At 41.9% G+C, this 27235-nt stretch overlaps 4 protein-coding genes and 1 non-coding gene across 7 annotated transcripts; all 5 read left to right on the forward strand.

Moving 5' to 3' along the window:
- The first annotated feature begins 97 nt into the window (after positions 1–97).
- Positions 98–5384, forward strand: dmc1 (DNA meiotic recombinase 1). Its single transcript, XM_034571202.1, has 13 exons — positions 98–464; positions 1092–1136; positions 1233–1379; positions 1492–1574; positions 2318–2370; positions 2476–2517; positions 2625–2697; positions 3388–3479; positions 3622–3695; positions 3908–4022; positions 4186–4246; positions 4331–4447; positions 5165–5384. Exons 1-13 carry the CDS (start codon positions 408–410, stop codon positions 5232–5234), a joined length of 1029 nt encoding a protein of 342 aa, XP_034427093.1. The 5' UTR covers positions 98–407; the 3' UTR covers positions 5235–5384.
- A 96-nt stretch (positions 5385–5480) lies between these two features.
- On the forward strand, positions 5481–16845 carry gspt1 (G1 to S phase transition 1). 3 transcript variants are annotated; one of them, XM_034571162.1, is made up of 14 exons: positions 5481–5976; positions 6243–6287; positions 11090–11356; positions 11446–11479; positions 11953–12030; positions 12280–12460; positions 12690–12844; positions 13024–13164; positions 13407–13500; positions 14273–14353; positions 14599–14772; positions 15325–15414; positions 15534–15702; positions 16101–16363. In XM_034571162.1, the coding sequence occupies exons 1-14, from the start codon at positions 5775–5777 to the stop codon at positions 16151–16153; spliced, it is 1764 nt and encodes a 587-aa protein (XP_034427053.1). In that variant the 5' UTR covers positions 5481–5774; the 3' UTR covers positions 16154–16363. The 3 variants fall into 3 exon arrangements, with proteins under 3 accessions (XP_034427053.1, XP_034427051.1, XP_034427052.1); XM_034571160.1 differs by having other exon boundaries at positions 5587–5976; positions 6243–6326; positions 11084–11356; positions 16101–16845; XM_034571161.1 differs by having other exon boundaries at positions 5588–5976; positions 11084–11356; positions 16101–16319.
- Positions 16846–17627: 782 nt separating this feature from the next.
- On the forward strand, positions 17628–21936 carry rsl1d1 (ribosomal L1 domain containing 1). The gene is made up of 9 exons (XM_034571201.1): positions 17628–17715; positions 17980–18119; positions 18204–18342; positions 18959–19107; positions 19875–19976; positions 20349–20442; positions 21157–21288; positions 21391–21540; positions 21647–21936. Exons 1-9 carry the CDS (start codon positions 17677–17679, stop codon positions 21785–21787), a joined length of 1086 nt encoding a protein of 361 aa, XP_034427092.1. The 5' UTR covers positions 17628–17676; the 3' UTR covers positions 21788–21936.
- On the forward strand, positions 20101–20232 carry LOC117753482. The gene has a single exon (XR_004612248.1). It is a non-coding gene; the product is annotated as a small nucleolar RNA SNORA55 (small nucleolar RNA).
- A 2976-nt stretch (positions 21937–24912) lies between the features above and the next one.
- LOC117753257 (transmembrane protein 238-like) lies at positions 24913–26162 on the forward strand. Its single transcript, XM_034571234.1, has one exon. The coding sequence runs from the start codon at positions 25256–25258 to the stop codon at positions 25691–25693; it is 438 nt and encodes a 145-aa protein (XP_034427125.1). The 5' UTR covers positions 24913–25255; the 3' UTR covers positions 25694–26162.
- The last annotated feature ends 1073 nt before the right edge of the window (positions 26163–27235 follow it).

Here is a 27235-nt window from a genome sequence, read left to right on the forward strand (position 1 = left end):
CTACCGGGTTTTGAAAGTAACAATGATACATTTACATTCGTTCAGCCTGTATTCATAATTTCCTGCTGCACTTGAATGCGTCTTGAGTAAGAATTTCCCGCCAGGTGCTACAGGAAAGTAAAGAGCAGCTAAGCTAACTGTTTAACTTCTATTATTACTGTAGTTTGCCAGCTCACATGTTCCAACTAGCTATTGTTGAATGTTAATACTTTTACCGACGCTCGTATTTATTTTGTGAGCTGCTGAAATACAGAAGCCGTGTGCTAACTGTTAATTTAGCTAACTTTCAAAGGTTAGCGAAGGTGAGCTAATTGTGCTAATGCTAATTGGTTAAATATCTCTTCCCCCCAGTTACTCAATCGGTTAAAATACAATTTGTCTTTAGCCTTCAAGCCACAATAGTGAACATGAAGTCTGCAGAGGATCAGGTTGTTGAAGATGACACCGGCTTCCAGGATGACGAGGTAAGATGCAGCTAGCTTATCTTTTTATTTAGCTGGTATTTGCTAACGAACAATGGCCGTCCACAAATAGAAGCTAGAACAGTATTACTAATATGAATAAGCTGCTGTCAGTGTTGATTACGATCCTGTCTGAAAAGAGCTGAAATCAGCTCCAGATATTGATTGATTAATTGATTGAGTTTTTTAATCTGTCATCATCAAACAAGTATAATGAATAAAGACAATGTGAACAAAGTCTAAACAGACTTTACATCATATGTTGACTGAAAAGGCTAAGGCAGAAATCAAATGCTTATATATACCTGCCCATAATCTTCATAATCAAATTAAGCAACACTATCAAACAACAAAAGAATCAATCAAATTATGCTAACTTCCTGAACTATACAAAGATCCGTTCACAAATAATGTATGCCACTTTGTCTATTCAAAGCAACAATTTAGGTACAGACCGAAACTGTGACATTTAAAATATATCCGCAATAATGTACATTAAGTAAGTTATGGTACCACTGTCTGTCAAGTAAAAGCTTCTTTATATACAGTCTATGGTTAAAGCTGCCCCCTCTTTAATTAAGTGTAAACCTCAACACTTAACTCATCTTGATTTTGCTTTTCTCTGAACAGGTGTCGTTCTTCCAAGACCTTGACATCCTACAGAAACACGGGATTGTGAGTCAACAGCAGCACCTAAACACACTCATCAGATCCTTTGTCATTTATCTAAGTCAGCATCTCTCTCTGTCCTTGCCCCTCACTTGACCTCAGAATATGGCAGACATTAAAAAGCTGAAGTCAGTGGGTATCTGCACTGTGAAGGGGATCCAGATGACGACGCGCAAGGCTCTGTGCAACATCAAGGGCCTGTCAGAGGCCAAAGTGGAAAAAATCAAGGAAGCTGCAGGGAAAATGCTGGTGAGATGGGATTTTCCAGTGTGGATTCTTCAACCTGTACCACTTAAAAGATAAAGAGATTAAAAAACCCACAAAACATTTTATACGTGACATGATTCTCTTAACACTACAGAGTGTTGGTTTCCAGACGGCCTTTGAGTACAGTGCCAAGAGGAAGCAGGTGTTCCACATCACGACTGGGAGCCAGGAGTTTGAGTTAAGATTTTCTCTTATTAGACCGTAGGATTTACACTAACAGATTGTATATGATGCCGTCACAAATTATATACCATTCGGGTGGGTGTGGCTCTGGAGATAGACAGCGTCGACCAATTACCGGAAGGTTGCTGGTGTGAGCTCCAGTCTGCATTCCTAAGTTTCCTTGGACAAGATATTGAACCCAACTGCCCCTGAAAGCTGTGCCGACAGTGTGTGTATGCCATGTGATAGAAAAAGCACTGCATATAGTAGCGCTGTATGAATGGGTGAATGGGACTTATACTCTTAAGGGCTGTGAGTGGTCGATAAGACTGGACATCTATTAGCCTTTGTATGAGGTGGGAATTATAGTGGTTTCTGCGAATCTTATTGATTTGTTAGTATAATATACCTTAAATATATCTCATTTGTGTCCCAGGGGCTGCATTATAGTAAACTGATAATGTAGCCTTTCTCTAGCAACTGGACATAAGTGCTAAGTTTGTTAATTTAGATTACTAATTATTTTCTAGTATCTTAGAGCATAAATAGTGACAGAAAATATTGTCACATTATCGATATTAAGGAGCAAATTATTTAACTTAAGCAGAAACACAGACCCAATGTTTTTGGAATTTTTTGTTTTACTGTATAAGATACTATGACTGTGTGGTATAAAATAAAAAGCTAGTTTCTCCTATTTTGAATCTTTAAAAAAAACCTGAATCATCTCTTACAACATATATCTGTTCTCTTTGCAGTAAGCTTCTGGGTGGAGGTGTAGAGAGCATGGCGCTCACAGAGGCTTTTGGAGGCGAGGAGATTCATTTGTTATTGTTCAATATACTGTGTATAATTATAATTATCCTTCACTTTGCAGCATTTGGCTCAAAACGCTTAACATAATTTCATCATACAGAGTTCCGCACAGGGAAAACCCAGCTGTCTCACACACTTTGTGGTGAGTAATCATCTCGTTTTAAAATGTCTGCTCTCAAGTGCATAATTAAACAACACTGTACAAATTATAAAAATTAATAAAACACAATCTGTGGTGTGTTTCTCCAGTCACTGCTCAGCTGCCAGGCGAGGATTCCTACTCAGGCGGGAAAGTCATCTTCATCGACACAGAGCACACTTTGTATCCTCACAAAAATGAAGCAGTTGAAACGGTTGACCGCTTCAAATACCTCAGACTCAAACAACCGCCAGATAAGCAGCCAGATTAATCACAAATTTAAAGGAGTCTATGTCTCCCCTCCATCTTCTCCCTCTATTGTACAACAGCATCATCCAACCCATTCTGGTTTACTGCTCCACTTGTTTATTACATATGCTCTCTGTCACAAACAGGCCAAAAGACTTTGACATAATGCCATCAGGACACAGGTACAGATCAACAAGATGCAACAGAGCGCACTTTGGCAGAAGTTTAGTAGCCATAGCAACACTTAATAAAACTTCCTGCCACTAACCCAGCTCTTAACTATCAGTCAATGTTTCATGTCAGTGTTATTAGTGTCTTATGAAACCATTGTTGGTTTCATGGTTTCATGGGAAGTGGTTTGTGGATGTGCAGTTCTGTGAAACTGAATTTCCCCTGTTACTAACAAAGGTACTGAGAAACCATACCACACTTTACATTTATTGTGGAAATTTACTGAATCTCAGAAAAAAAACATACAATTACATATGAACATGTTTTATATTTCTTGACTAAGTAATTTAGAACATGTCTTAAAAATAACAATGTTTCTTTAGTGCGTGTAACAATGTAACCATGCTTTCACTTATTTGACATTGTCCTTGACTTGTACTTGTGTGGTTTCAGTCGTCCAGACAGACTGAAAGACATCGCCGACAGGTTTAGCGTGGACCACGATGCTGTGCTGGACAACGTGCTTTATGCTCGAGCCTACACCAGTGCGAACATACAGTACACAACATTTACACCACATCTGTGGTGTGCAAAAGCAGTTTCTGTTGAAAATCTATCTCCTGGTGAGGTTGTAATATTTTGCTGTGTCACTCGTTTTTGTGTCAAGTTTTTGAGCTCTCTCCTCAGGTGAACACCAGATGGAGTTGTTGGACTTTGTTGCAGCCAAATTCCACGAGGAGGGAGGAGTGTTTAAACTGTTGGTGAGTAAACTGTAAAGAATGTTGTCACATATTCATCATTCCTTTGGTTTTACTCACTGCAGTGGTTGGAGATTCAGAATAAACATTTTTGCTTCGTTTTCAAGGGAATGTGGGAAAGTGTTAAAGATCAGGCAGATCAGATTCTAAAAGTAGGATTCCTTCCTGACTTTCTGCCTGTGAGTCTCCTTTTTTCTTTTCCTCCTTGTTGCCAGATCATCGACTCCATTATGGCTCTGTTCAGAGTAGATTTCTCTGGTCGAGGAGAACTGGCTGAGCGGCAGCAGAAACTAGCGCAGATGCTCTCCAGGCTGCAGAAGATATCTGAAGGTGTGAGAGAGTGCTCTTTACATGTAACAACCACAGCCACTTTCTTACATACAGAATCAAATATGAATATAGTATAGAAGTCATGCCTCTTATAATTATGATTATTTTAGGATTCGAACCACGCATGATGTATTTTAAGGGCATTCCTATATGTTTACCTTAGAGTACAATGTAGCCGTGTTCATCACCAACCAAATGACAGCCGATCCTGGAGCAGGAATGACGTAAGACATGGCAAATTCACTCATTCTCTTCTAAATTGTTTTGAACAAATTGTTGAGAACATTTTAATTTCTTCCCTTTTCAAGGTTTCAAGCTGATCCCAAGAAGCCAATCGGTGGACACATCCTGGCCCACGCCTCCACCACGCGGATTAGCTTGAGAAAGGGACGCGGAGAGATGAGGATTGCCAAAATATTTGACAGGTAGTTAACAGATTTAGTGGAATTTTATTGTGTGAAAAAATATTATAATGTATTGTTGTTGTTTTTTCTCAATTCAAAATGCAACACTTATAACCCTTGTAACATTTCCCTTAGAATCAGTCAAAATGCACCAAATCTCATAGATATCAGTTCACTAAATATGCCTGATTTATTTCATCATGATCCATGAATTATTCCTTTGAAAATTGGTGAAAATTAACGTCCTATTTTGCAACGTTAAAGAAAGTGAAAACAAATTCCTCTGCACTGAAATGTAACTTTTTTGGTCCATGTTCTGACCTTCCACCAAGTTTGGTGGAAATCCTCTCAGTGCTTTTTGTGTAATCCTGCTGACAAACAAACAAACAAACAAACAAACAGGGGTGAAAACAAAATCTCCTTGATGGAGGAATAAATAGTAGAAGTTTGTTAAGTAGATGCAGGCTCTGCTCTCTGCTAAATAATTACTCTGTGGCAGCAGACATTTTTAGCTGATGCCCATAATCTCAAAATACCAAATATCCACCATTTAATAGTCCTAAACATATATGCACATGTAGAAATAAGATATGAAAATGTATCTTAAAACACCACTTTAGTGAGATAATGGGATGTATTGGGGAACATGTTTTTTAGAGACAAATGTCCTATAATTTGATCGATGAAAACATTTGAGGCTGAAATTGAACTCCTCCTCTCTCCTGTGATTTGCTGCAGTCCTGACATGCCTGAGAACGAGGCCACGTTCGCCATCACAGCTGGAGGAGTCACTGATGCCAAAGAGTGACAGGAGGAGACGCGGGTCTCAGCCCAGTTCCAGTTCCAACCATTTTAATGTCATGTTTTTGTAATGAATTTATTTATTGAGTTCTAAAACAAACTTTCACTGTAAACAACTATGTATGTTATTTATTCTATTTATAGTGTTTGCGTTTCAGAGGTGTTGACATAAAGGAACAAATGAAACCCACAGTGTGTTATGTATTTTGTAATAGTGCATCCACATGACGGGTAGATCACTCCGTTTACCTGCAGGCAAACAGGAAACGTGAAGAGGTGAACATGATTGTTGACTCCAGTCAGCAGGAGTCCGCTGCTGGCCTCTAGCGGTGTCGGCGGGACTCTTCAGCGGCTGTACACCACTCCACGTCGGGCTACAGGATCCATATGCTCTCTGGTGCGCGGCTTCACAAAGCAATGGGGACTTCTGCAAACGTGTCACCGAGAGTCTGAAACACACCGGCAACTACACGCGTTCTAACCGAGCCACAGACACCACCCGCCTCTGTCGCTGACGGGGAGCTTGTCAACTCCGGAGAAAGGAGCCATGGACCCGAGAGACACAGCCCCGGATTCGTGGGAGCTGGAGGACGATGCCGAGGCCCCGGCTGCTGCCGCGGCGGCGGAGCTCCCGGGCGCCTTGGCCGCCCTCAACGTCAACGCCAAGCCGTTCGTCCCCAACGTGAACGCCGCGGTGTTCGTGCCGAGCTTCCCCCCTAGCAGCGGCGCGGAAATGCCAGTCGCAGACGGTGAGTGGACGCCAGCCCGAAGTTAGCTTAACTCGCTAGCTCGCGTGCTAACCACGCTAAGTTAGCCTTCCTGTCTGCCAGTGCCTCAGTAATCACACGTCCACCAACTCATCAACAAGTCGGCTCCGGTGTCAGCCGCGTGTCACAGTCGCGCAGTAGCTGGCGGATACGACGGGAAGAGTCACAACAAAGCGTCAGACGTGTCCAGCCGTGTCTTTATAAATATTAATGAAAGTTTTGACACGCTTTGTCCTCTCTCCTCTAAGGTGCCCCTGATCCAGCGGCCAGCATGGAGGTGGCGGAGACAGCCGGTACGCATCCACACTTTGCTCCAGGCTCTGCGTGTTCAGGTTATTGACGCACAGATCAGGCCGGGTTTTTTTTACCACATCACAGTGTTTGGTAACAGACTCAGATCTGTAGATTTACCTACAGCCACGATGCAGTCTGGGAAAGCTTGGACTCTCACATGTAATTATCTTTAACGCAGTATAACTCGCTGAAGTACATTCCGATTGCTTCATGACAATGGTCCACCCATGTGCACGGGCCCACGTTTCAATATGATGCAACCCCCACTTGTCCGTGACCGAAATAGACACCTCGTTGGCACATACTGTTTGTCAAGTGCTGCGTGTCCAAGGCACTGACCTGCTGTATGTCCGAGCGATGGGAATGTCAGTTTCTGCTGACTAGATTAAAAATTTTGCTGAGTCAGGCTCATTCAAATGCCTGCCCCACCATTCTGAGCATCTCCACTCCAGTTAAGACAACTGGTTGTTTAAAGCAGCGATTGATCACTCACTGTAGCATAGAGAGAGACACACAATGACAAAACAAAACGATCATATGCATATAGGAGTACTGGGGACAGAGTCTGACAGACAGTGTGTGTGTGGTTTAGAGAAATCTCCCCTGCAGATGTATTCACCGTTATGTTCTAATGCTCACGTCTCTCATTTCTCCAAAAGAAAATGTTCATAACATCACGATGAGGCTGTTGACAAAGCCGGGGCACAAATGGCCTTCTGAGTTGCCAGTAGCAATTTCTCACCGGCTGATTATAAACAACGAGGCATGGGAAGAAAATGGGCTTTGTGTTCGCGACTGCTGGGCTGTATAATTTCTTAGTTACGGAAATTGGATGCTTATTTTGGTGTTACCACAGGAACCGGCTTCTTCTGCCGGCCTCAGCAGTTTACTCGTGTTACAGTGTTTTGTTTGTTTGTTATATTTAGATGTATTTGTTTGCTCGGCAGAACATTGTGGACAAGAAGAAATGACAATTAGACAATATACAGTGAAGCAGTGTAACTCTTACTCGATTATTTGTGAAGGAAATCAGATTTTATAAACATATGCTTTAGTATACAACGTATTACATATCGTCACCCTCTTAAACTAATGGCCCAAGTCATTTTTTCAGTTTTTTCAGAAAACACAAAAAACTTAATCGAATATATGATATTTATTAATAATTTCACTCAAAAATGTTATGACAATAGATGACTATTGACATACTAATAACAGTGTCTGTCAATTATGTAACATAAGAGGAATACATGACTTAGGCAAATTTTTGAACATGCCTTTGTGACTTAAGCAATTTTAAACCTTCAAATCTGTCAACAATAAAGCATAACTAACAAACTAACTAGACATAATGCTGAGGAGGCATGTGCATCTCCTTAGTTCCCCCTCCAGCTCTTCTTTGCTGGGTTCTTGACTGATGCCTATTAATGTGGCAAATTGTCAAAGAGGTGATGACACTCAACGGGCATCACGTGTTTCATTGACTGGAGGTCCTGGAACTTTCTCTCCTTGATTGGCAGAGCACACGGAAACATTCTTATCCATGCTATCGGCTCATTTGGCACCTGTACCCTTTGTGGCAGTGCTTCCCACGCAGAGTCCTCCGAGAAGGACGGCTTGAAATGGACCTTGCATTCACTGCTAAACTGAAGAGCCCGCAAGTGATTCACAGTCGGATCTCCAGCTTTTTTGCCTGGTCTGATGCTAATGAAGTAAGATCCATTCATTTTCTGGAACTCATCATGCTTGAGCACCTTCACATGGTAAGGTGATGGCCTGATTCTTGCAGTCTGGAGTATGATGACGTAGTCTCTCGGGGTGAAGTTATCCGTAACTATTTTGCGTTCAATAGTACTATGCATGCTGTCACGCTCCATTTGTGTGTGCCCTGCAACAAGGTATTTCTGTGTTTGACTTTGATCTCCTTGGGTTTCTGGATGGTCTTTGATCACACCTTCAACAACTCCTCAAAGGATGGGGTATAGTTTGGATCGCTTATGACATCATCGTCATCATCAGATATATCCTGTTCATGGTGTGGATGTCTGCTTGGCATCTTCAACAACATCAACGGGAGTGTAGTGGCCGTTTCACTTCGTTCCACATTACCAAAGGCCACTTATGTTAAGTCTGCGGAGTGTTTCTTAAGTCTGACTCGTGTCCAACATATATACCTTGCCTTGTTGTGAAAACCCAATGTCGACACACTTCCAGGAGGCAGGTAAAACTTGAAAAAGGGTTTATTTTCCGTTCCAGCACAATTTACAGACACGCCTTATATCAATCCTTTACCGAATTGGCGATGCTGTCTTTTCAACCTGTCACGATGTCCCGTTTTCACGATCTACTCCTCAGACTTCGCACTCACCACAATGTTCATGCGCTCAATAACAACCACGCGCATGTGCAATGAACTGCATTACGGCATCCTCAAGTGTCGCAAACAACAAGCCGCAAACAGCGCCCAAAACAGAATATAATTAAATACAGCAGACACACTATACAAAATATATTTTAACTGTATAAAAATAAAACTACAACCTGGATAATTTAAGAACATATCAAACCAACATTAATATTTATCTACACACACGCAGGCTGCATGGTGGCTCTTACAGGGAGTGTTTAAGGTATTGTCTGCTCCATCTGAAACAGAGTCTTGGCCTGGTACATGCTGCTTCATCTCTTCGTCTGCCTCATTGTCATTTTCAGTGGATGAGGCCTGATCGGTGTCAGAATTGTCAAGTGCATCTCCTACCAAAAAGGAAAAACATTTCAATCCTTTGAGGTGTACAGTCACAAATGTGTGATCATTCTGAAAAACATTCATTGCCTCGTGGTCACTTGTATTAAGCTACATCAGGGATTCCCAAAGTGGTGTGCATGCACCCCTAGGGGTGCACAAGCTGTTGTAAAGAGGATCCTTTGTAATTTTTTAGTTATACACATAATTTCTAGCTGTTAGATTACAATACGGTATTCAAATCTTTCTTAATTAGATCATGTAATGTGGAAAAAATGAGACAAAAACTGTAGATGAAATATTGTTTGAAAAGACAGAAAAGAGTTAACAGAAAGCCTATCACTTGTAACAGCCACAGTTTCTGGAGCCTTTCCACTCTTTGCTAAATGCTAGCTTCATGGACCTAGCTATTTTGCTGACTAAAATGCTGACTAAAAAGACTAAATAACTGTGCAATACTTATAGCCTAGCCTATATTATAGTAAACCTCATCACTTACCAATAGGGGACGAGCCCTGAATCATGGAAATAACTTCAGCGGCTAGGTAGGTTTTTGTTCTATTTGATGCAGCCGCCATCTTGAAAAGCTTGTAAAATTGCCTAAGTCACATTGTCTTTTGACTTAGGCAAAATAAAACGTCACACGTCAAATAGTCACACTCTTGACATAGGCCATTATTCTACAGGGGTAGAATCCCATGATCTGTTCAACTGAGGATATAGGCGATTTTACCAGAGGTGGCCAGCATCATGAGGAGATGATTTAGGCCCCAAAAAATCATTTTTGTCAAAGAATGACTTAGGCCATTATTTTAGGAAGGTGACGATATGCAGGTTAAAGGTACAGCTGCTGTAGAAGTTGATGCACCTGGAAATCAAATACCTCTGTCATTATTTTTGCAGCTATGTAAGAGCACAATCAACAGTTGAGCTTAGGGGGTGGAAAGCAAACATGGTAAAAGCATCTTTTAGTTTGCCAGGTTGGATTGTTGAAGTGACATTAAAAGTAAAATTCAAAATGTCAGTGATTAGTTTTGTTGAGCCTAACTAGAAATGTTACAGCAGGTTCCTTATAATTAGAGATATTCTGATACCAGTATTGGATATTCCTCTGATACTGCCAAAAATGAGTATTGTAATTATGCAAATCTATGTACCGATCTCAAATCTTTAAAGTATATTAGGTTCAACCAGATAACACTGCAATTTTCAGTGCCTCAGTGAATGTCATGCTCAGTGAATTATCAACAAGTCGGCTCCAGTTGTAGTCGTGCTGTAGTGTATCATTAACCAGAGCTAGATAAAATGTCAGCAATTTGATGACATTTCATGCTGGAAAGTCCCACAGTGACATGCAAGACTTCAGTTTTGAGGGGTGGCACCAGTGTTGCTAGTTACAACACTAGTAATCTCCTGAAGCATTTGAAGAACCATAACATGGATGTTAGTTAGTGGCATACAGCTTTTAAAACACGTTATATAAGTTGTTGTTTTTAACTGCACTGGTATCAGATCAGTACTCAAAGTCCAGGTACCACAATCGGTATTTCAAGGGCAAATGGTATCGGAACATCTCTACCAGTCATCAAGATAAAATAATAATGGAATAAAAGGACATATGTAAGTCCACATAATACACAAGAATGACCAATAATAACAGTTAAAAGTAACATAATGTCTTACATAAAGAGTGAATGATGCTGGTGCAGGAGATCCAGACGAATGAGGTGACTTTACTCTGAAATTCTCTCTACGGATGTTTGAAGTGTGCATGAGGGGATCTCATTCCAATTTTGTTTGGGAAATGTAGGGAAATTATTCAAATGTGTTTTTAAAAAAAAAAAAAAAAGATGAAACTGGCAGAAATTTCGGTGCTTGAACAAAGTCCAGGATTTCAAATCAGTCAACAGCCACTCATGGTCTGTCTGCAGGTTTTCAGTCCAGCTAAAAAGTATATTACGTTCCTCCTCCTCCCTCCAAGCTGCGAGTTGTCTTTTGGCATCCAGACATCACAGAGAAAATCAGTGTTTTAGGTGTACTCAATGTGTATGGTTCCAGCTCCGGTGGAGAATGGAGGCACGGAGGCAGACATGACCACGGAGGAAGAGACGTGGGAGCAGAAGGAGGAGCCAGGAGGAGGTGGAGGTGGCGGAGGATCGGACGACCTGGGGACAGGAGGAGAGTGCGAGGAAGGCGCCTCGAGGAAAGAGGACGAGGAGATGATTGAGGAGGAAGAGGAGGAGATGCCCGTACCCAAAATGGCTCCGGCACCGCCAGACGCCCCCAAGAAAGAACATGTTAATGTGGTCTTTATTGGTCACGTAGGTGCGTCTCACGTTTATCTATATTATTTTATCTGAGGAAGATTATAGAATGTTTGTTCATCATAAAATATTTCTTTTTTCGTGTGTCAGATGCCGGCAAATCAACTATTGGAGGACAGATAATGTGAGTAATCAAATTTTCTGTTAAATTTCAGTTATCTAAGGGCAGTATTAAGTATTTAAATTTCTCTTCAATGTTGTTAAATAAGTCCGATGTACTTAACTTTAACTGCTTTCAGATACAGAAAGTTTAAAACAACAATTGCAACGAATTGTTTTACCTGTTACATTTTTTAAAAGATGATTTTCCAAGGATTTTCTAACAGATTAACTGATCAAAACTCTACAGTTAATAGTTAATGATGAACATCCCAAGTATATTTATGTATACTTCATTGCGTAGTTGTTCGCTGTGTCCGTCTTCAGAACATCTATGCCACTATGGCTGCCAGCGACAGATCAGAAGGTTCCCTCTTGCTCAAAACTGCTTTTCAGTTGAGGCTTCAGTTTCACTTGTGCCCCAACAATGACGTCTGGATCAAATAAATATGGCGTCACTTGTATGAAGTTTCCATTGTTGTGTGTCCTCCTTGTCAGGTACCTAACTGGAATGGTGGAGAAGCGAACCCTGGAAAAATATGAAAGAGAAGCGAAAGAGAAGAACAGGGAGACATGGTGAGAAACATGACTTTAAGTTTTATTTTCTCCTGCTTATATTTATGTTGAATATGTGAATTAATGCTAATACAAATTCTTAAAATATGTTCAGGAGCTCTGAATTTGACCTGCCATATTTTATTTAGCCATTCAGAATCTAATCCCTGTGAAACTAGATGACAATCATTCAATGAAACATGGAAAATGCACACTATGATACATGATACAGTTTTGTGACCCATAATAAATTGACATTGGTTGCTACAGGTACCTGTCGTGGGCTCTGGACACAAACCAGGAGGAGAGAGACAAAGGGAAGACGGTGGAGGTTGGCAGAGCTTATTTTGAGACAGAGAAAAAACATTTCACCATCCTCGATGCCCCCGGACATAAAAGCTTTGTCCCCAACATGATCGGTGGAGCGTCGCAAGCTGACCTGGCAGTCCTGGTGAGATGGACTTAACGCTAATGATCCCTAAAACTCACACACAGAGATTAAATGGTGTACATACCCATTGAGATTCTTGTGAAGTTAGACATTTTGTGTATACAATTTGTAAAAGTAATAAAGCCATATTTACTAGTTTGCATGAAGAAGATTTAAAGAAGGTGATATTGCGTCTAAATGTTTGTCACTAAATCGTGGAAACCAATGCCGCCTCATTGGTTTGTACCAGGTGATTTCTGCGAGGAAGGGGGAGTTCGAGACCGGCTTTGAGAAAGGTGGACAGACCCGGGAACATGCCATGCTGGCTAAAACGGCAGGAGTCAAGCATCTCATTGTCCTGGTTAACAAGATGGATGACCCCACTGTCCACTGGAGCCTGGAAAGGTGAGCAGGGTCTGGATGAAAATAGATTTGCGTTTGACCCTCAGTGTCAGTTCTGCAATAAACATAGAACATATTTTGTTGACACTAAAATAGTCAAAGTTACAGATAATGGCAGATCCCATACAATTTACATTGTATAATTAATTGAATTATTGAACATTTTTGTGAACTTCTCACAGGTATGAGGAGTGTAAGGAGAAGCTGGTGCCATTTCTGAAGAAGGTGGGCTTCAACCCCAAGAAGGACATCCACTTTATGCCTTGTTCTGGACTCACAGGTTCCAACCTCAAGGACCCTGTACCTGAATGCACCTGGTACACGTAAGTCATCCCTGTGAATGCTTTTCAATGGTAGTACAGTATGTCGGATAGGTCGCTTGACAAACCTTAGATGCTGTGTTCTATATACAGTAAATCACCTCAGTTTTTTTGTCTGAGAAAGAAACATAGTGTCATAGAGTCATGTCCTAGATTTGAGTCTTCTGTGTGTTTTTCAAGCCAGTAATTAATAAAGAATCCTAATGCCACTGAAGTAAAAGTTTTTTTGTCTTTTTCTTTACCAGGGGTTTGCCATTTATTTCCCACCTGGACAGTTTGCCAAACTTCACCAGATCCACTGATGGAGCAGTCAGACTACCAATCGTTGACAAGTACAAGGTGAGCAGCAGGAAGGGTTGATCTTCCTTCTTTTTTTTTTTTAAATCAAGTTAGGAAAAGGACAAATCTGTGAGAGCTCGTCTTCGCCGCAATGTCCTAATCAGATAAGTGGGCGTGAAATGTAGTCTGGTTTTTCTCCAATTTGCCAAAAAAATGTCCTTACTCCTTCTACAGTTTGTCATTTTCTTTCTGCTTTGGAAACATACTTACTGACACACACACACACACACACAAACAAACACACAAGAGCTCTGCAGTCATTCCTCTTTAAGAAAATCCAGCGTCTTGGCATTTGTCTCTGTGTAGATGCTGGAAGCCATTAAACACATTCTGTAAGTGGATCAGGTTATTTTGCCTATGACAGTTGTCCCGACATTAATCACTGGCTCTTAACTTTCTTCATATATAATCTTTTCTCCTCACCATCTTGTCTTTTTCTTGTTTAAATACTCCTCTCTCGTTGTCTTTGCCTAAGAGCCTTATGTAGCAGTTACATGACTAAGAATACTCAACTGGTGGTGACCTAGTATAAGGGGACTATGGTGTACTGGATTCAATCTGTACAGAATAAGATGACCTGATTACTTACTTGGGTTTTGAAGTGATGAGTGTCAGCTACGATCACTAAATGCTCATTTATGATGCCTTTTACTTACGGAAAGAGATAACGTCCATTTCAAACAACCTAACTGCCACTGCCCACAGACTTCCACAAGTTAAGGTGATTTGGATTGCTCTTTATTTATATCTGTGTGTGTGTGTGTATTTGCAGGATATGGGCACAGTCATCCTTGGGAAGCTGGAGTCTGGAACCATCAGTAAAGCCCAGCAGCTGGTCATGATGCCAAATAGGGTGAGTTCTCCTCTCTGTGACTTTACTCTGTCTTCACATGGGACAAATAAAGAGATCACTTAAACGATTAACCTAATTCATCCATTTAAGGCGATACCGCCTAGAGAAGATCTGACCACCTAAAGGATTCTGTTCCATTTCTAACACCAGCCACGTACGCTGCTCCAGTACGGCAATAACGTCTTCATCGCAAACACTAATGTATGTGTATGTGTGTGTGTGTGTGTGTGTGTGTGTGTGTGCAGCATACAGTGGAGGTACTGAGCCTGCTAAGCGATGATGTGGAGACGGACGATGCAACTCCAGGGGAGAATCTGAAGTTGAGGCTGAAAGGCATCGAGGAGGAAGAAATCCTGCCTGGGTTTATTCTCTGTAGCCCCGACAACCTCTGCCACTCCGGTCGCACCTTTGATGCACAGGTAAAAAAAACAGACAACCAAAGTCTCGACACGCTGCAGCTCTCATTGTACATCTGATTTTCACGGTCATCAGTCGTCAGTTAGGATTCAAATCATGATTCAAGACTTTATTTATCAAATCAAAGGACGAGGCTGCAGGCAGTGACACAGGCATGATTAGTTCTCCTTTGTGCAATATGATGCCAACAGATGAACTAAACAATGCTCCTGTATTTAATCTAATCCACCTCACTGCAGGTTAGCATAGCAACAGATACAAACAGTGACTGAGAGGGGGTGTGAGGTAGAGGTTTGATGTGGAGCATTTCAGTGATTTTGGTTTATTGTCTAGTGCTCAGAGCACAGAAGCTAGTTAGAACCACAGACTGTATACAAAGATGGAAGACATGACGGCTCCCTCAACTTGAAGCCAAATCACTTTCACTGCCCCCTGTTGGCTGGCTGCAGTTAAGGTCATTAACCCTGCCATGACCAAAATAAAAAGTCAAAGGACACGTTAAATAGAATAATAGATTATTTTTGTATGTTTCTGATTCGCTCCTTTCGTTTCAGATCGTCATCATTGAACACAAATCAATTATTTGTCCTGGTTACAATGCAGTCCTTCACATCCACACCTGCATTGAAGAAATTCAAATCACAGTAAGTTGCTGATCTCTTTTCTAAGCGGTTGCCGCAGCATTTATTTGTAATTTTTAGTGTCGCCGTGCATCTTTGACCTGACTGGACTGTGGTTTTAACTCTTTAAATCCTGACTACAGGCCTTAATCTGCATGGTGGACAAGAAAAGTGGAGAGAAAAGCAAAACACGACCACGCTTCGTAAAGCAGGACCAGGTCTGTATCGCCAGGCTCCGGGCAGCAGGGGTCATCTGCTTAGAAACCTTCAAAGACTTCCCTCAAATGGGACGATTCACGCTGCGAGATGAAGGTAAGGACCCTGTGGGTTTGTATAAAAGGCTGCTTTCAGGCCTGCACTGAAGTCCAGAGATTTTCCTGAAATTTTCTGGAGGAATCTGAGAGGCCACAGTCAGTTACTTCCTGCCAGCCCCCTTCATATGTGAAAGGCAAATTTCAGGAAAATGTCTGTAAACAAATTTCAGGACTTTTTCCAAAGTTCATGTCTGAAAGCAGCTTAAGACATTTTGAGAGTTTCTGTCTGTAGTTTAAAAAAACAACTTTAAAACCCTGGTGCATTTGCCCATGCATGTTACAGCAGAGACACTTATTGCTACTTACCTATTTTTTACCAAGTTCTGAAAAACAAAATGCACATAAGTGTTGTATCTCAGTGTCATCCCTATGTTCATTCACATTCTCCTCCTCCAGGCAAAACCATCGCCATCGGCAAAGTGCTGAAACTGGTGCCAGAAAAGGACTAAATGCAACGATGGAGCCGATGCAGCCTGCATGGAGTTCTTCCACTCGTTACCAGAGGAGAAACGCTGCTAGAGCCAACCCAAACAGCCACTCTCTCTTTACACACAACTATGCTGAAGAGAAGGACAAGGAGCGAAGGAGGAGAATAAAATTTTTTGTCTAATGAAGTAAACAGGACTGAATCAGTTTTTATGATGATGAACAATATGAAACGAGAGACCAAGTCCAGTGTGTCAGCTTTCTCATATTGAGAGCTCAGCTATGCCACTAATGTAGCTACACGCCCCCCTTCTGTACTGCCATGGCTAACCGTGCTGTCGGCTGGCCACGCCATTTGTTTTTAGAATGGAGATGGATGCAGTGTTAATGGGTTTGGGGAAGAAAACAGTCATAAACTACAGAATGATTTCATATTGTGGAAAAGAGCAGAGTTAGCCTGTAATTCTAATTTGCAAAGTGCATCACCCTTTTTAAAAGAGTGGGATGACGAATCTGATGGAGGTTATATTTGGTTTAAGGATTGCTGTACCGAAATGTCTTAGTTTGGTCTCTCTCCACATGTGATGGTTAAATTTTGGATTGAGTTCACACACACACAACTCTGATGAACCAAGGATAAAAACACTCATACAAACAGACACACGCAGCTGTTACATAACATGAACCGAAAATAAAGATCAACCTGCAATGGAAAGGTGTATTTTTTGGTTTTTATCCTGACCTTTTATTGTGAATGGTATTAACCTTAGAGAATGTCAATACAGGAACAGTTTTCTGATTTCTTTACATTGATGTTGAATTTTTTTTCCAACCACCAATTATTCAAGATATTCAATTAAAGAGCACTGACGCATCAATTTTTCAACAGGAGGCAACATTTCTTGCAAGGATGTTCGCTACAATTTTCTTTAACTTTATGAGTAGTGCCATGTACAAACAAGGCAGATGTGTGCTCCCAGAAAAAGTTCAAGCAGAAGACAACAAAATATGTTTACATAAATAAACAAATATATTAATACAAAATATATTTATAAAATTATACGGTTTTTTTTGTGTATTAATTTTCGCTGAGGTGATCATTGTATAATTGAATAGTTTTGTCACTTATTAAGCAAGAAATGGGGGTATTATTTCCCATCATGCACTGTGTTGAATTTGTCTTTATGGATTAAAGTCAACTCCACTGTCACCGTGTCCAAAATATGTGATGACATTTCCACACTCTTCACATCAAGAATACATTTACCTGGAATATAATCTGAGTGAGAGGATAGTGATACAATAAACTTTCAGGATCATTGTTGCAAGATTTATATTACTTTTATTTATTTTCTTTAGTTTTCTTCTTTCTGTATGAATATTATAAATGTTTATTATCGTATTTCATAGTCCTAATGTTTACATACCGTTTACCATCAGGAGTGGCTCTACAGCATGTTCACTACAAATAAAGTTTGTTTTGAATTGGGTGACGTTGCGCCTTCGCATTGCGCATGCGCGGCGACTCACACGTGAAGCAAGCAGCATGGCCGACGAACCAGAAGCAGCGTTAGACCGGACTCAGGTAAAAAGTCTTTTTACGCAGCTCATTTAAACTCCCGATACAGAACATGACGACGAATAAAGGTTTAGAAGATTGCGATGAATTATATAGTCACGAGTCAACCGGAGCCGTTTGCTAGTTAGCATTATCCGGCTTGTTTGCTGACTGCTTTAGCCTCAAAGCTAATTCCCAGAACGAGGAGCAGGCGGCTGGAGTTTGTTTGTGGGTTTTGTATCGTGTTTCTTTTTTTGTTTCTAACTCTGGGGGTCGTGTGTCTGTGCTCAGGTGAAAAAGGCCGTTCAGGCTCTTCAGGCTTTCCTCCAAACAAAAACCACCAAAGACTCCCTGCTGCTGGACGACACCCAGCACATCAGTCTGCTCTTCACCTTCTGGAAGATCCCCAAGGAGGCGCAGACCATCCGCATGTGAGGCCCACTCTCAGGAGCTTCTCTGTGTAGCTGCTGTTGTTGTCACTGGTTTCTGACGTTTCTTTCTCTATTCGCCCTCAGTCCTCTGCCCCATGGTCAGCGCACCGACTCGGAGGAGGTCTGCCTCTTCACCAGAGACGAGCCCAACATGACCTCAGAGCAGACCCAGAGGTTTTACAAGCGGCTGTTGGAGGAGAAGGGCATCAAAAACATAACTGAGGTATTCACCTGTCAGAGTCCGACTGTTCAGACCTGGTGTTAAGATGCGTCCTGAGTGATCAGAGTCCTGATGGATGTCTTCTGGGACCACTTATAATAGGATCTCCCTTCCCCGCTCTCTATGCAAATAATCACATGTTATCTTTGTTCGTAAAAGTTCAATTGGGGGGGCTGAATGAATCACTGAGGTGCAGATCTACTATATCACCCATTTTGAAAAACAAAAATAGAAATCGAATGTGGTGGCCAGTGTTGATATTGTGGTGATGCCTCTAACAGATCAACGCATGTTCATTGAGAGGCGTAAAAAATACATTTGATTCATTGTGAAGCTGTTGCGGGTCAGAGGACGTCAGCTGAGAAGGTGGTCCTTCTTTCACATGTGGCCCAGGATGCATTTACGCTCACCCTGTAAGAAGACTGTGGCCCCTTGCATCCCAGACCACCTCTGTGTGGATTGAGTGACCAGATCTCAGGACGCATTTTGTTGCGTTCAAATCACTCAGGGTGGATGTTACTACCAGATCTAAAAGCTGTTAATAATTCTTGCAGGCAGAGCATTGGTCCACAATTAAACCTGTTAATGTTGAACACGTGCATCTCTGTATCTTTGGCAGATCATCCCCTACAAGGTCCTGAAGACAGAGTACAAACCGTTTGAAGCTAAGCGCCGTCTGTTAGGAAACTTTGACATGTTTCTGTCTGATGACCGCGTCCGGCGCCTGCTGCCGTCCCACCTCGGAAAACACTTCTACCAGAGGAAAAAGTAAGAGCTCTCCTGTCTTTCACACCTTGAAAATTAATCACATTCATGTTTTCTTTCTAAACAAATGGGAGACTGTGATGCTATTGACATGATGCATTTTCTGCTGTTTGAATTTAGAGTTGACTGCTCCAGTACAGAAAGACTAAGGAGAATATGTCAAACTTTACCTGTCAAGTGATTAAACCTTGAATTGAGGAGAGAATCATAAAATTAGTTGTCTGTCACAAGGTAGTGGACAATGTCCTGATGTAGCTCATTTAGGTCATCAATCAAATTTTATGTATATATCCCTTATTCACAAATTACAATTTGTGTCATAGGGCTTAACAAGGTGCGGCCACCTCTGTCCTTAACCCTCAACAAGAGTCAGGACAAACTACCCCATAAAACCCTATTAACGGGGAAAACGTAGTAACCTCACAGAAAGCCACATGAACATGCATCTACAGATAGGTACATGCACTGAACTCCTGAAAATATTCTGGAGGGGCCGAATGTGAGAACGCAGAAGTGGGTTACTCAGGTGCATGGATAATGTCTGGAAAATTCAGTTTCTATAAAGGCAACTGCCACTATCCACTAGTAGTGAGTTATAGTATAATGATGTTCTGCTAATTGAGTTGTTAATGAATAAAAGGTTATAATCACCCTCCAATTAGATTAATGGACCAATAAAAAGCTGTACATACTTAGTGTTTTGTCTCTCTGGATGAGCTTGTTCTGTAGCATCAGTTCCTACATTGTTCCTCTGTTTGTGTGTCTACCAGGGAGCCACTGTGTGTGAACCTGCAGAGCAAACATCTGGCCAGAGACATCCAGAGTGTCATCCAGGGCACCTACCTGAAGGTGACCAACAAAGGCAGCTGCTGGTGAGTCGTGTGTATGATCAGCTCTATGTGCACGTTTAACCTCAGTGTCGCTTCAACAAGGAAGCAAACCCGAGCCTCTGTTCTGAAGGATGTGTCAGAATGTCGTCCTGCAGTAGAATCCGCAGCACCTCATAGCAAACCCTGTCGATTCTGTGCAGTGTTTGACACGGGTCACGCTGGTGCCAGAGAGACGCAACGTATAACCAGATGGTCTTCTTCTTCCTGTGGAGCCCGTCTCTACAGCTTTGATACACAATATTTCATCTGGAGCTTACGTCAGATAGGAAAATAGCTGCATCCTATTGCAAGTGCTATTCCCACTGTCACTTTTAAAATGTCCCAGTTTAACCCTGTTGTTGTCCTGGGTTGCAGTATGGTTCGCATTGCTCACTCCAGCATGACGGCAGATGAGGTGACAGAAAACATCGTGGCTGCTGTCCAAACAGTGGTGGCCAAAATCCGTATGGTGAGTCTGTTCAGCCAGAGAGCTGTCCTTTGTTTTCATCAGGGTCGGTCAAGCCAGTTGGACGTAAAGGACTGAGTAGGGGTCTCTGCAAGGTCTAAAAATTTGTCATTTTTAAAAAGTCTTAAATATGTTAAAATATTACACACTTCAATATGTTGAGGTACATCTTGATTGTTTGTTTCCATGTGTTGTAGTTCTCTCTGAACACATTCTATCATGTCAATACAGATTCTTTAAAAATAGACCAACATGGAAATGATATCTGATCGGTTTGGCTGTGGGAAAGTGAAGTGCCTAAAATCTGTATTTTCTCAAATGACCAGTAGAGGCTTTGTTTGTTTGAAAAATGTCTATGAGAAAATGAACCTGCTTCTACATCAGTAAACATTTTCATAAGGAGTGTATGATCTCAATCAGGAGTTTCAAGTCTTATACAACACAGCATGATGTTCATTTTGTAAATTATGGTCCCATTTGGAGTCAAATGGACAAGAAAGTATGTTAAGCATTGAGGTGTGGATACCATGTAGGTGGAGGTGCAGGGTACCTGAGCTCTCAGTCAGGCTCCACCCCCAAATATGGTTACTTCTGGTTTCAAAGATTGCGCTGGACAAAATGCGGAAGTCCTTCAAATAGGCAGCTCATTAACCAATGTGTGACATGTCGCAGCGGGTTACCACTTTGTTTTGACTCATTCTTTTATTGCTTTTGCAGAAAGGACCAATGATGAAGATCATCCATTTGAAAAGTCAATCGTCAGTGGCGCTGCCCATCTTTACCTCTGACCTCAAACACACCAGCGTGCTGCAGCAGGCAGAGAAAGATGCTGAGACTCCGAAGAAAACGGTGAGAACAAGTTTATCCTCAAATCCTCGTCTCGTGCCACAGCTGAAACGAGAGAGAAATAACCAGCGTGTGTGTGTGTGTGTGTGTGTTTGTGAATGTCAGAGAGGAGCACCGGCTAAAAAGCAGGCAAAGAGAAAACAGAAAGGCGGCACAAAGCAGACAGATGCGACCACAGAGGGGACCAAGGAGGGGGAGGAAGAAATCCCACAGCTGGTTCCCATGGAAACACCAACCAAGAAGCCTAAACTGGAGGTCAGTACTGTTCAGGTGCTGGATTTTAAAAAACATTAACTTTTGAATGTTATAACTGAAGAATCACCTGCTCGTTTCGTCTGATTTTTTTTTTTTTTTTTTGTAGAAGCCGCTGAAAAAGAAGCCGCTGGGGAAAACTCACAGACCTGCTGCTATGAAGAAAGCAAGAAAAGCGCAGGGCAGACAGAGGAAGACGGGCGGCAAGACCGAGTTCAAAGGGAAAAGAAAAGGGCTTAGAGTGAAATGAGTCCATCAGAGCATGTTTTTGTACATTACCCTCACAACACGGACGTTTGACAGTTATACAGGAGCTGATAATTCAGAGAATGGTCTTTATATTCTAAGTCTTTTTGTGCTCGACTGAACCGCATTATAAAGTTTGGTATCTGAAATGGTCTTTGGCTGTGTTTTTGTAACATTGGGTCATGGCATGGTGCAGATGGAGAAAACAGTGAGCCAATCATACACACTAGAGGCGTTAACAGGGACAACATCAGAGTCGACGCTGCTGCTTTTCACAGCATCTACTGCAAAGGTGGTCACATTATGTAGAAGTCTATATGTCTTAATTGCATTATGGGGTCTGAAAGGAGTTTTAACAGTATTTTGTGACATCGACATACAACACTTACCAACCGCTTGACAACACACGCCCTGACTTAACGTGTAAACAAGATGGGAAAATGAGGAGTTAAAGCTTTTGCAAAATTAGAAAATGCTCAAAAAACTGTTAATAGATTAGACAACAGCAACAGTACATTAAACTATTTCAAGTTGGGGTTTTAAAATTCTGGCAGGGGTCGGATATATGATATATTTGGCCAAAGAATCTGTATAAACTGATGTTTTATACGGTGTTTGGTTGCAGTGCTTCTTTGTGAATGACTGATTGAAAAGTCTTCATTCTCGTGGCATAGTTCCACCAAAAGAGATAAAACTGATTCACACAGTTCAAACTTGAAAACAACACTTCAGCATATTATAGATACTATGAGATGAGGACTCACCAACTGCTGATTTAAAACATTTAACTGTCATGTCGCTGTAATAATGGGCTTTATTTACATGTTTTTCTGGTCTTAGCAACGACTTAAAGTGCTTTACACTACCAGTCATATTCACTTGCATTCATACAGCGCCACCATATGCTGGAAGAGCCAGGGGGATCGAACCACCGACATTCAAATTAGTGAACGACCCGCTGGATCTGAGCCATGGTCGAGCCTCTCACATTTTATGGTTTTGTGTCCCTCTTTTTGCTTTTTCATTTAGAGCTGCAGCTGCTGGTCCATTGTCTATAAATTACTATTTTCACAATGCAGTGATTGCTGCAGGCATTTTCTCTCAACTCTGAAATATTCTGTTTCTATCTATTTAAATGCAGACCGGAGGTTTTTGAACTGATCATCTAGGACACTAATGAGCCATTTTAAAACATATTTTGGATGTTTCATAACCCAAACAATGAATTCATTGAAAAAATAACTGATTAATTGATATCTTAAATAATTAGTAGTTGTAGCCCTAATATGATTATGAATTCAATATTTATATTATACACAGAAATTACAGTGTATTGTAATGAGCTTCTTTTTCACCATTTGATACTTATTTCTGGATAAAGTGGTTAATTAGTTAATTAAAACAATGACATGAATGTTTTGTGGTTCTATTTCATCATGAGATCACAGCATTGTTTTGGCCTTCATCCTGTATGTTTGTTGTGCAACTTGAACTGTTGGTACATCTTCTGTGTGCTGTGTCATGCACGAGCCTGGAAAAGTGTTTGCTCACGGTAGAGCTGTGCATGTATGTCTGCTGCTGTATCAGGTGACATGTCTATTGTTGATGGGACTGTGCAGCTGCTGCCTGCTTCTTGTATGCAATAATTCTATGTGGACATAATTGCATCCTGAAGATGACACACCTAAATGCTCTCTGTGCTGAAAACTGCAACTGATTTATATGTTTTCCTATATTTGACCAATAGAGTACAGGGTGTAATGTAACAAGGTGACGGGCCAATCAGTGGTGATGACATTGTTGTCAACATGGGGGCTGGGTCTGTCTATTCATCCTCTGCTGGGTGGGTGTGGTGGACCATCTGGGATTACAGCGTGTTCAGGGGAGAACAAGAGACGCATCATGCAGACACGTTGGTCGTACAGGTGATCGAGCTCCTGATCAGGACTGATCAAACAAGACGGCTCAAGACAGAAGTAAAGAGGAAAGTTATGGATGTTGAGTGGCTGGTATTTTTATTATTCATGTGTTAAAGACGGGGGGGACTTTAGAAAACAACCATGGAATTAACTGGAGAAACTTCATATCCAGATGGGGGTCAAAGCCTCTGTCCAGGTCCGGACCCTCACTCCGGCTCCGCTCAGGCTCCGGGGTGGTCCTACCTCCACAAGCCCATCATAGTGATGGTGATGGGATCTCTGATGTCTGCTGCAGGCGGACTCCTCTTCCTGCTCCAGTCGACAGGGGTGACTGAAGGCCCCCGCTCCGTGGCCTCGGCCTGCGTGACCATCGGGCTGATGTTTGTAGTGATGGGCCTGGTGTGGATCCCCGTATTGAAGGAGAAGCAGAGGCGGAAAGGGTTCAGCCTGGGGGCTTGAACCGGACCAGAAGATGGGACTGACCTCACGATATTAAGTAATAAAGAAAGTTGAGGGAGCTGTGGATGTTAAGTGGCTGATATTTCTATTGTTCAGGTGTTAAAGATTCTAAGACAGGAGGGGGAACAACGCAACAGTGGATTTGGCTGGAGAGACTTTATTTCCAGATTTGGGTCAAAGCCTATTTCCAGACCCTCACCCAGGCTCAGCTCTGGCCCCAGGATGGTGCTATACCTCCACAGGCTCATCATAGTGATGGTGATGGAATCTCTGATGTCTGCTGCAGTTGTGACTGAGGCCTCCCTCTCTGTGGCCTCGGCCTGCGTGACCTTCGGGCTGATGTTTGTAGTGATGGGCCTGGTGTGGATCCCCGTATTGAAGGAGAAGCAGAGGCGGAAAGGGTTCAGCCTGGGGGCTTGAACCGGACCAGAAGATGGGACTGACCTCACGATATTAAGTAATAAAGAAAGTTGAGGGAGCTGTGGATGTTAAGTGGCTGATATTTCTATTGTTCAGGTGTTAAAGATTCTAAGACAGGAGGGGGAACAACGCAACAGTGGATTTGGCTGGAGAGACTTTATTTCCAGATTTGGGTCAAAGCCTATTTCCAGACCCTCACCCAGGCTCAGCTCTGGCCCCAGGATGGTGCTATACCTCCACAGGCTCATCATAGTGATGGTGATGGAATCTCTGATGTCTGCTGCAGTTGTGACTGAGGCCTCCCGCTCTATGGCCTCGGCCTGCGTGACCTTCGGGCTGATGTTTGGCGTGATGGGCCTGGTGTGGATCCCTGGAGAAGAAGCTGAGGCGGAAATGGTTCAAGCCCCCAGGATGAACCTTTCAGAAGATGGTAATGACCCCTTGATGTGAAAGTTGTAACACTGTTATTGTCACCGATGACGCAACCTAGAAACGTCCAATGAAGTCGCAGAGCTGGTGCTGATAACCGCTTGTGTACATTGTACTTTGACCAGTGTGGCTGCAGGTCGTTTCATGTGTTTCTGTCAGTCGGGCAGGATCACACACACCTCACTGTCCTGCACCTGCGGCCTCAGACATCTGGATTCTGGTTTCGGAGGACCTCCACTGCCACCATGTCAACATCTGTGCAGGTCGAGCCCGTCACGGAGACGAGCTACGAAGGAGTCGGCCGCTGCAAGTGCTCCTTCTGGTTCGCCGTGGCCCACGACATACTCGGCGTGTTCATCATGATGGTGGGGGTGTTCGGAGGGCTGGTGGTCCACGACCTGTTCATCTACGCTGGGGCCATCATCATCTTCCTCAGCCTGATCTGGTGGGTGTTCTGGTACTCTGGCAACATCGACGTGCCGCCCGAGGAGCTGGAGGACGACGTGGGCCTGATCAAGCTGAGGAACCGGGGCCTCAGCCGGGTGGTGAGGCGTGTGTCCAGCCGCCTCAGGAACTCTCTCAGGAAGAGCGGCAGGAACCCAGACGTGGGGCTCTCCGCTATTTTCGACATCAGCATCACCTCAACACCTAAAGAACTCCAGATAGAGACACTGTCCATATGAGCTCTCATCCGTCGCGGCCGCAGAGACAATGAACTTGGATCTTTATGTTTGTTTCATTCGCTCGTCTGTTTATTCTGCTGAAAGTGTTTCTGTGTTTGCTCCAGTAATGCTTATACAGCACTGCAGTCTTGTCTAGATAAGATCCACATGTTCTTATCGCGCTGATAAGAGGAAAACTTTGCACACTTTGTAACTCTGATTCAGCTTTCTAATCGGTCACTAATGTTGTTATTAGTCGGGTTTGGTTGATCACAGACTTTGACGAGGTTCTGCTTATTTATTTTTAGGTATGCATGTAAATTAAAATGTCATCATCTCTATTGTATCAACTGTCAAACAGATAAAATACAGCTACGGTTTAAAAAAACATCAGCTTTCATTTAACTTCACTGAAAAGTTCCAGGAGGTTTCAAGAGTTTTATAGTGATGATGTACGTTTTTGTGATCATTATTTTCTTTTCATTTAAAAAAAAAAAAAGTTATTTATTTTTTATTGTTATTTAATCCTCTTAAGTAATATTGAAAATGCTTGTTTAAGAGTAAGAAAGGTGGTTGTTTAACAGTAACACCTTCCTTTAAGAAATACTTGAGGTGCCAGTAAAAAGCTGATTATGGGGCTGAGATGAAGCATTTACAACCTCACCCAGTTATAACATAGAAAACAGTGTGTGCTTTAGATCAATACATTTTGTAGACAAAGAGGAGGTGACCTCTTATTGATCCTCTAATAAAAGTGCATCAGCTGTAGTAGACCTGATGGACTGTAAAAGTAGCCTGAGTTGATGTTAAGCATCGGAATGAGGCCTCAGATACAGAGGTGCTGATATTAAAGCGTAGCACATAGTATTTCTAATAACAAGGGTTGGGCAATCTAAAGCAAATCCTCTGTCTTCTCCTTTTATATTATGATGGAAATTATACAGATGGGAGCTCTGGATTTTAGCCAATCCAGTGAATGGATGAACTAAAAGTGCTTTATTATTTTAATGCTTGGATCCTGTACATTCCCTGTTGCAATAAAGTGGTTCTGCTCAATGATTTATAACTGAGTGATGTTGGCCAGGGAAATCAAATTTAATAATTAAATAAAATAAATAAAAGCTGTATACAAAGGGGAAAGCCTTAATCTATTTCTTAATCTTTTTCCTGTTAGATAGTTTGTCAAACCACAGTCTTTTAGTCAAATGGAAATGCAAAAATGTAAAATTCTAACAGGCAAGTTTACAGATCAATGATGTGAAACAAAGTGAAGTTTTAATAAATGAAACATGGAAACTAAAAGTACTACTACTACTACTACTACTACTACTACTACTACAAATACTACTACAACTACTACTACTAATAATAATGAAATCTTTATTTATTCTTCAGATTACACACAAATACTTAATGAAGTCAGACAGAGCTGCATAATTTGTGGATTTCAACAGATCCACTCGTAAGTGTGTTGACAGCGTTGTGTTTTAGCAGCTCGATAAATTGAGGAAAAGCTCCTGACTTTGTGAAACAAGCTGCAGCTGGTTTACACAGGTGAGAGGA

Source organism: Hippoglossus hippoglossus, chromosome 19, assembly GCF_009819705.1.
Source record: "Hippoglossus hippoglossus isolate fHipHip1 chromosome 19, fHipHip1.pri, whole genome shotgun sequence".
NCBI lineage: Eukaryota > Metazoa > Chordata > Actinopteri > Pleuronectiformes > Pleuronectidae > Hippoglossus > Hippoglossus hippoglossus.

Bases quoted from the DNA above. Each gene is read 5' to 3' on its own strand.
- dmc1 (XM_034571202.1), top strand. From the start codon at position 408: ATGAAGTCTGCAGAGGATCAGGTTGTTGAAGATGACACCGGCTTCCAG. The intron at 1,137-1,232 runs GTGAGTCAACAG...ACTTGACCTCAG, and splicing joins TCCTACAGAAACACGGGATT to AATATGGCAGACATTAAAAA. The intron at 1,575-2,317 runs GTTAAGATTTTC...TTCTCTTTGCAG, and splicing joins ACTGGGAGCCAGGAGTTTGA to TAAGCTTCTGGGTGGAGGTG.
- gspt1 (XM_034571160.1), top strand. From the start codon at position 5,775: ATGGACCCGAGAGACACAGCCCCGGATTCGTGGGAGCTGGAGGACGAT. The intron at 12,031-12,279 runs GTGAGAAACATG...TGGTTGCTACAG, and splicing joins GAGAAGAACAGGGAGACATG to GTACCTGTCGTGGGCTCTGG. The intron at 14,354-14,598 runs GTGAGTTCTCCT...GTGTGTGTGCAG, and splicing joins TGGTCATGATGCCAAATAGG to CATACAGTGGAGGTACTGAG.
- rsl1d1 (XM_034571201.1), top strand. From the start codon at position 17,677: ATGGCCGACGAACCAGAAGCAGCGTTAGACCGGACTCAG. The intron at 18,120-18,203 runs GTGAGGCCCACT...ATTCGCCCTCAG, and splicing joins GAGGCGCAGACCATCCGCAT to TCCTCTGCCCCATGGTCAGC. The intron at 18,343-18,958 runs GTATTCACCTGT...TATCTTTGGCAG, and splicing joins GCATCAAAAACATAACTGAG to ATCATCCCCTACAAGGTCCT.
- LOC117753257 (XM_034571234.1), top strand. From the start codon at position 25,256: ATGTCAACATCTGTGCAGGTCGAGCCCGTCACGGAGACGAGCTACGAA.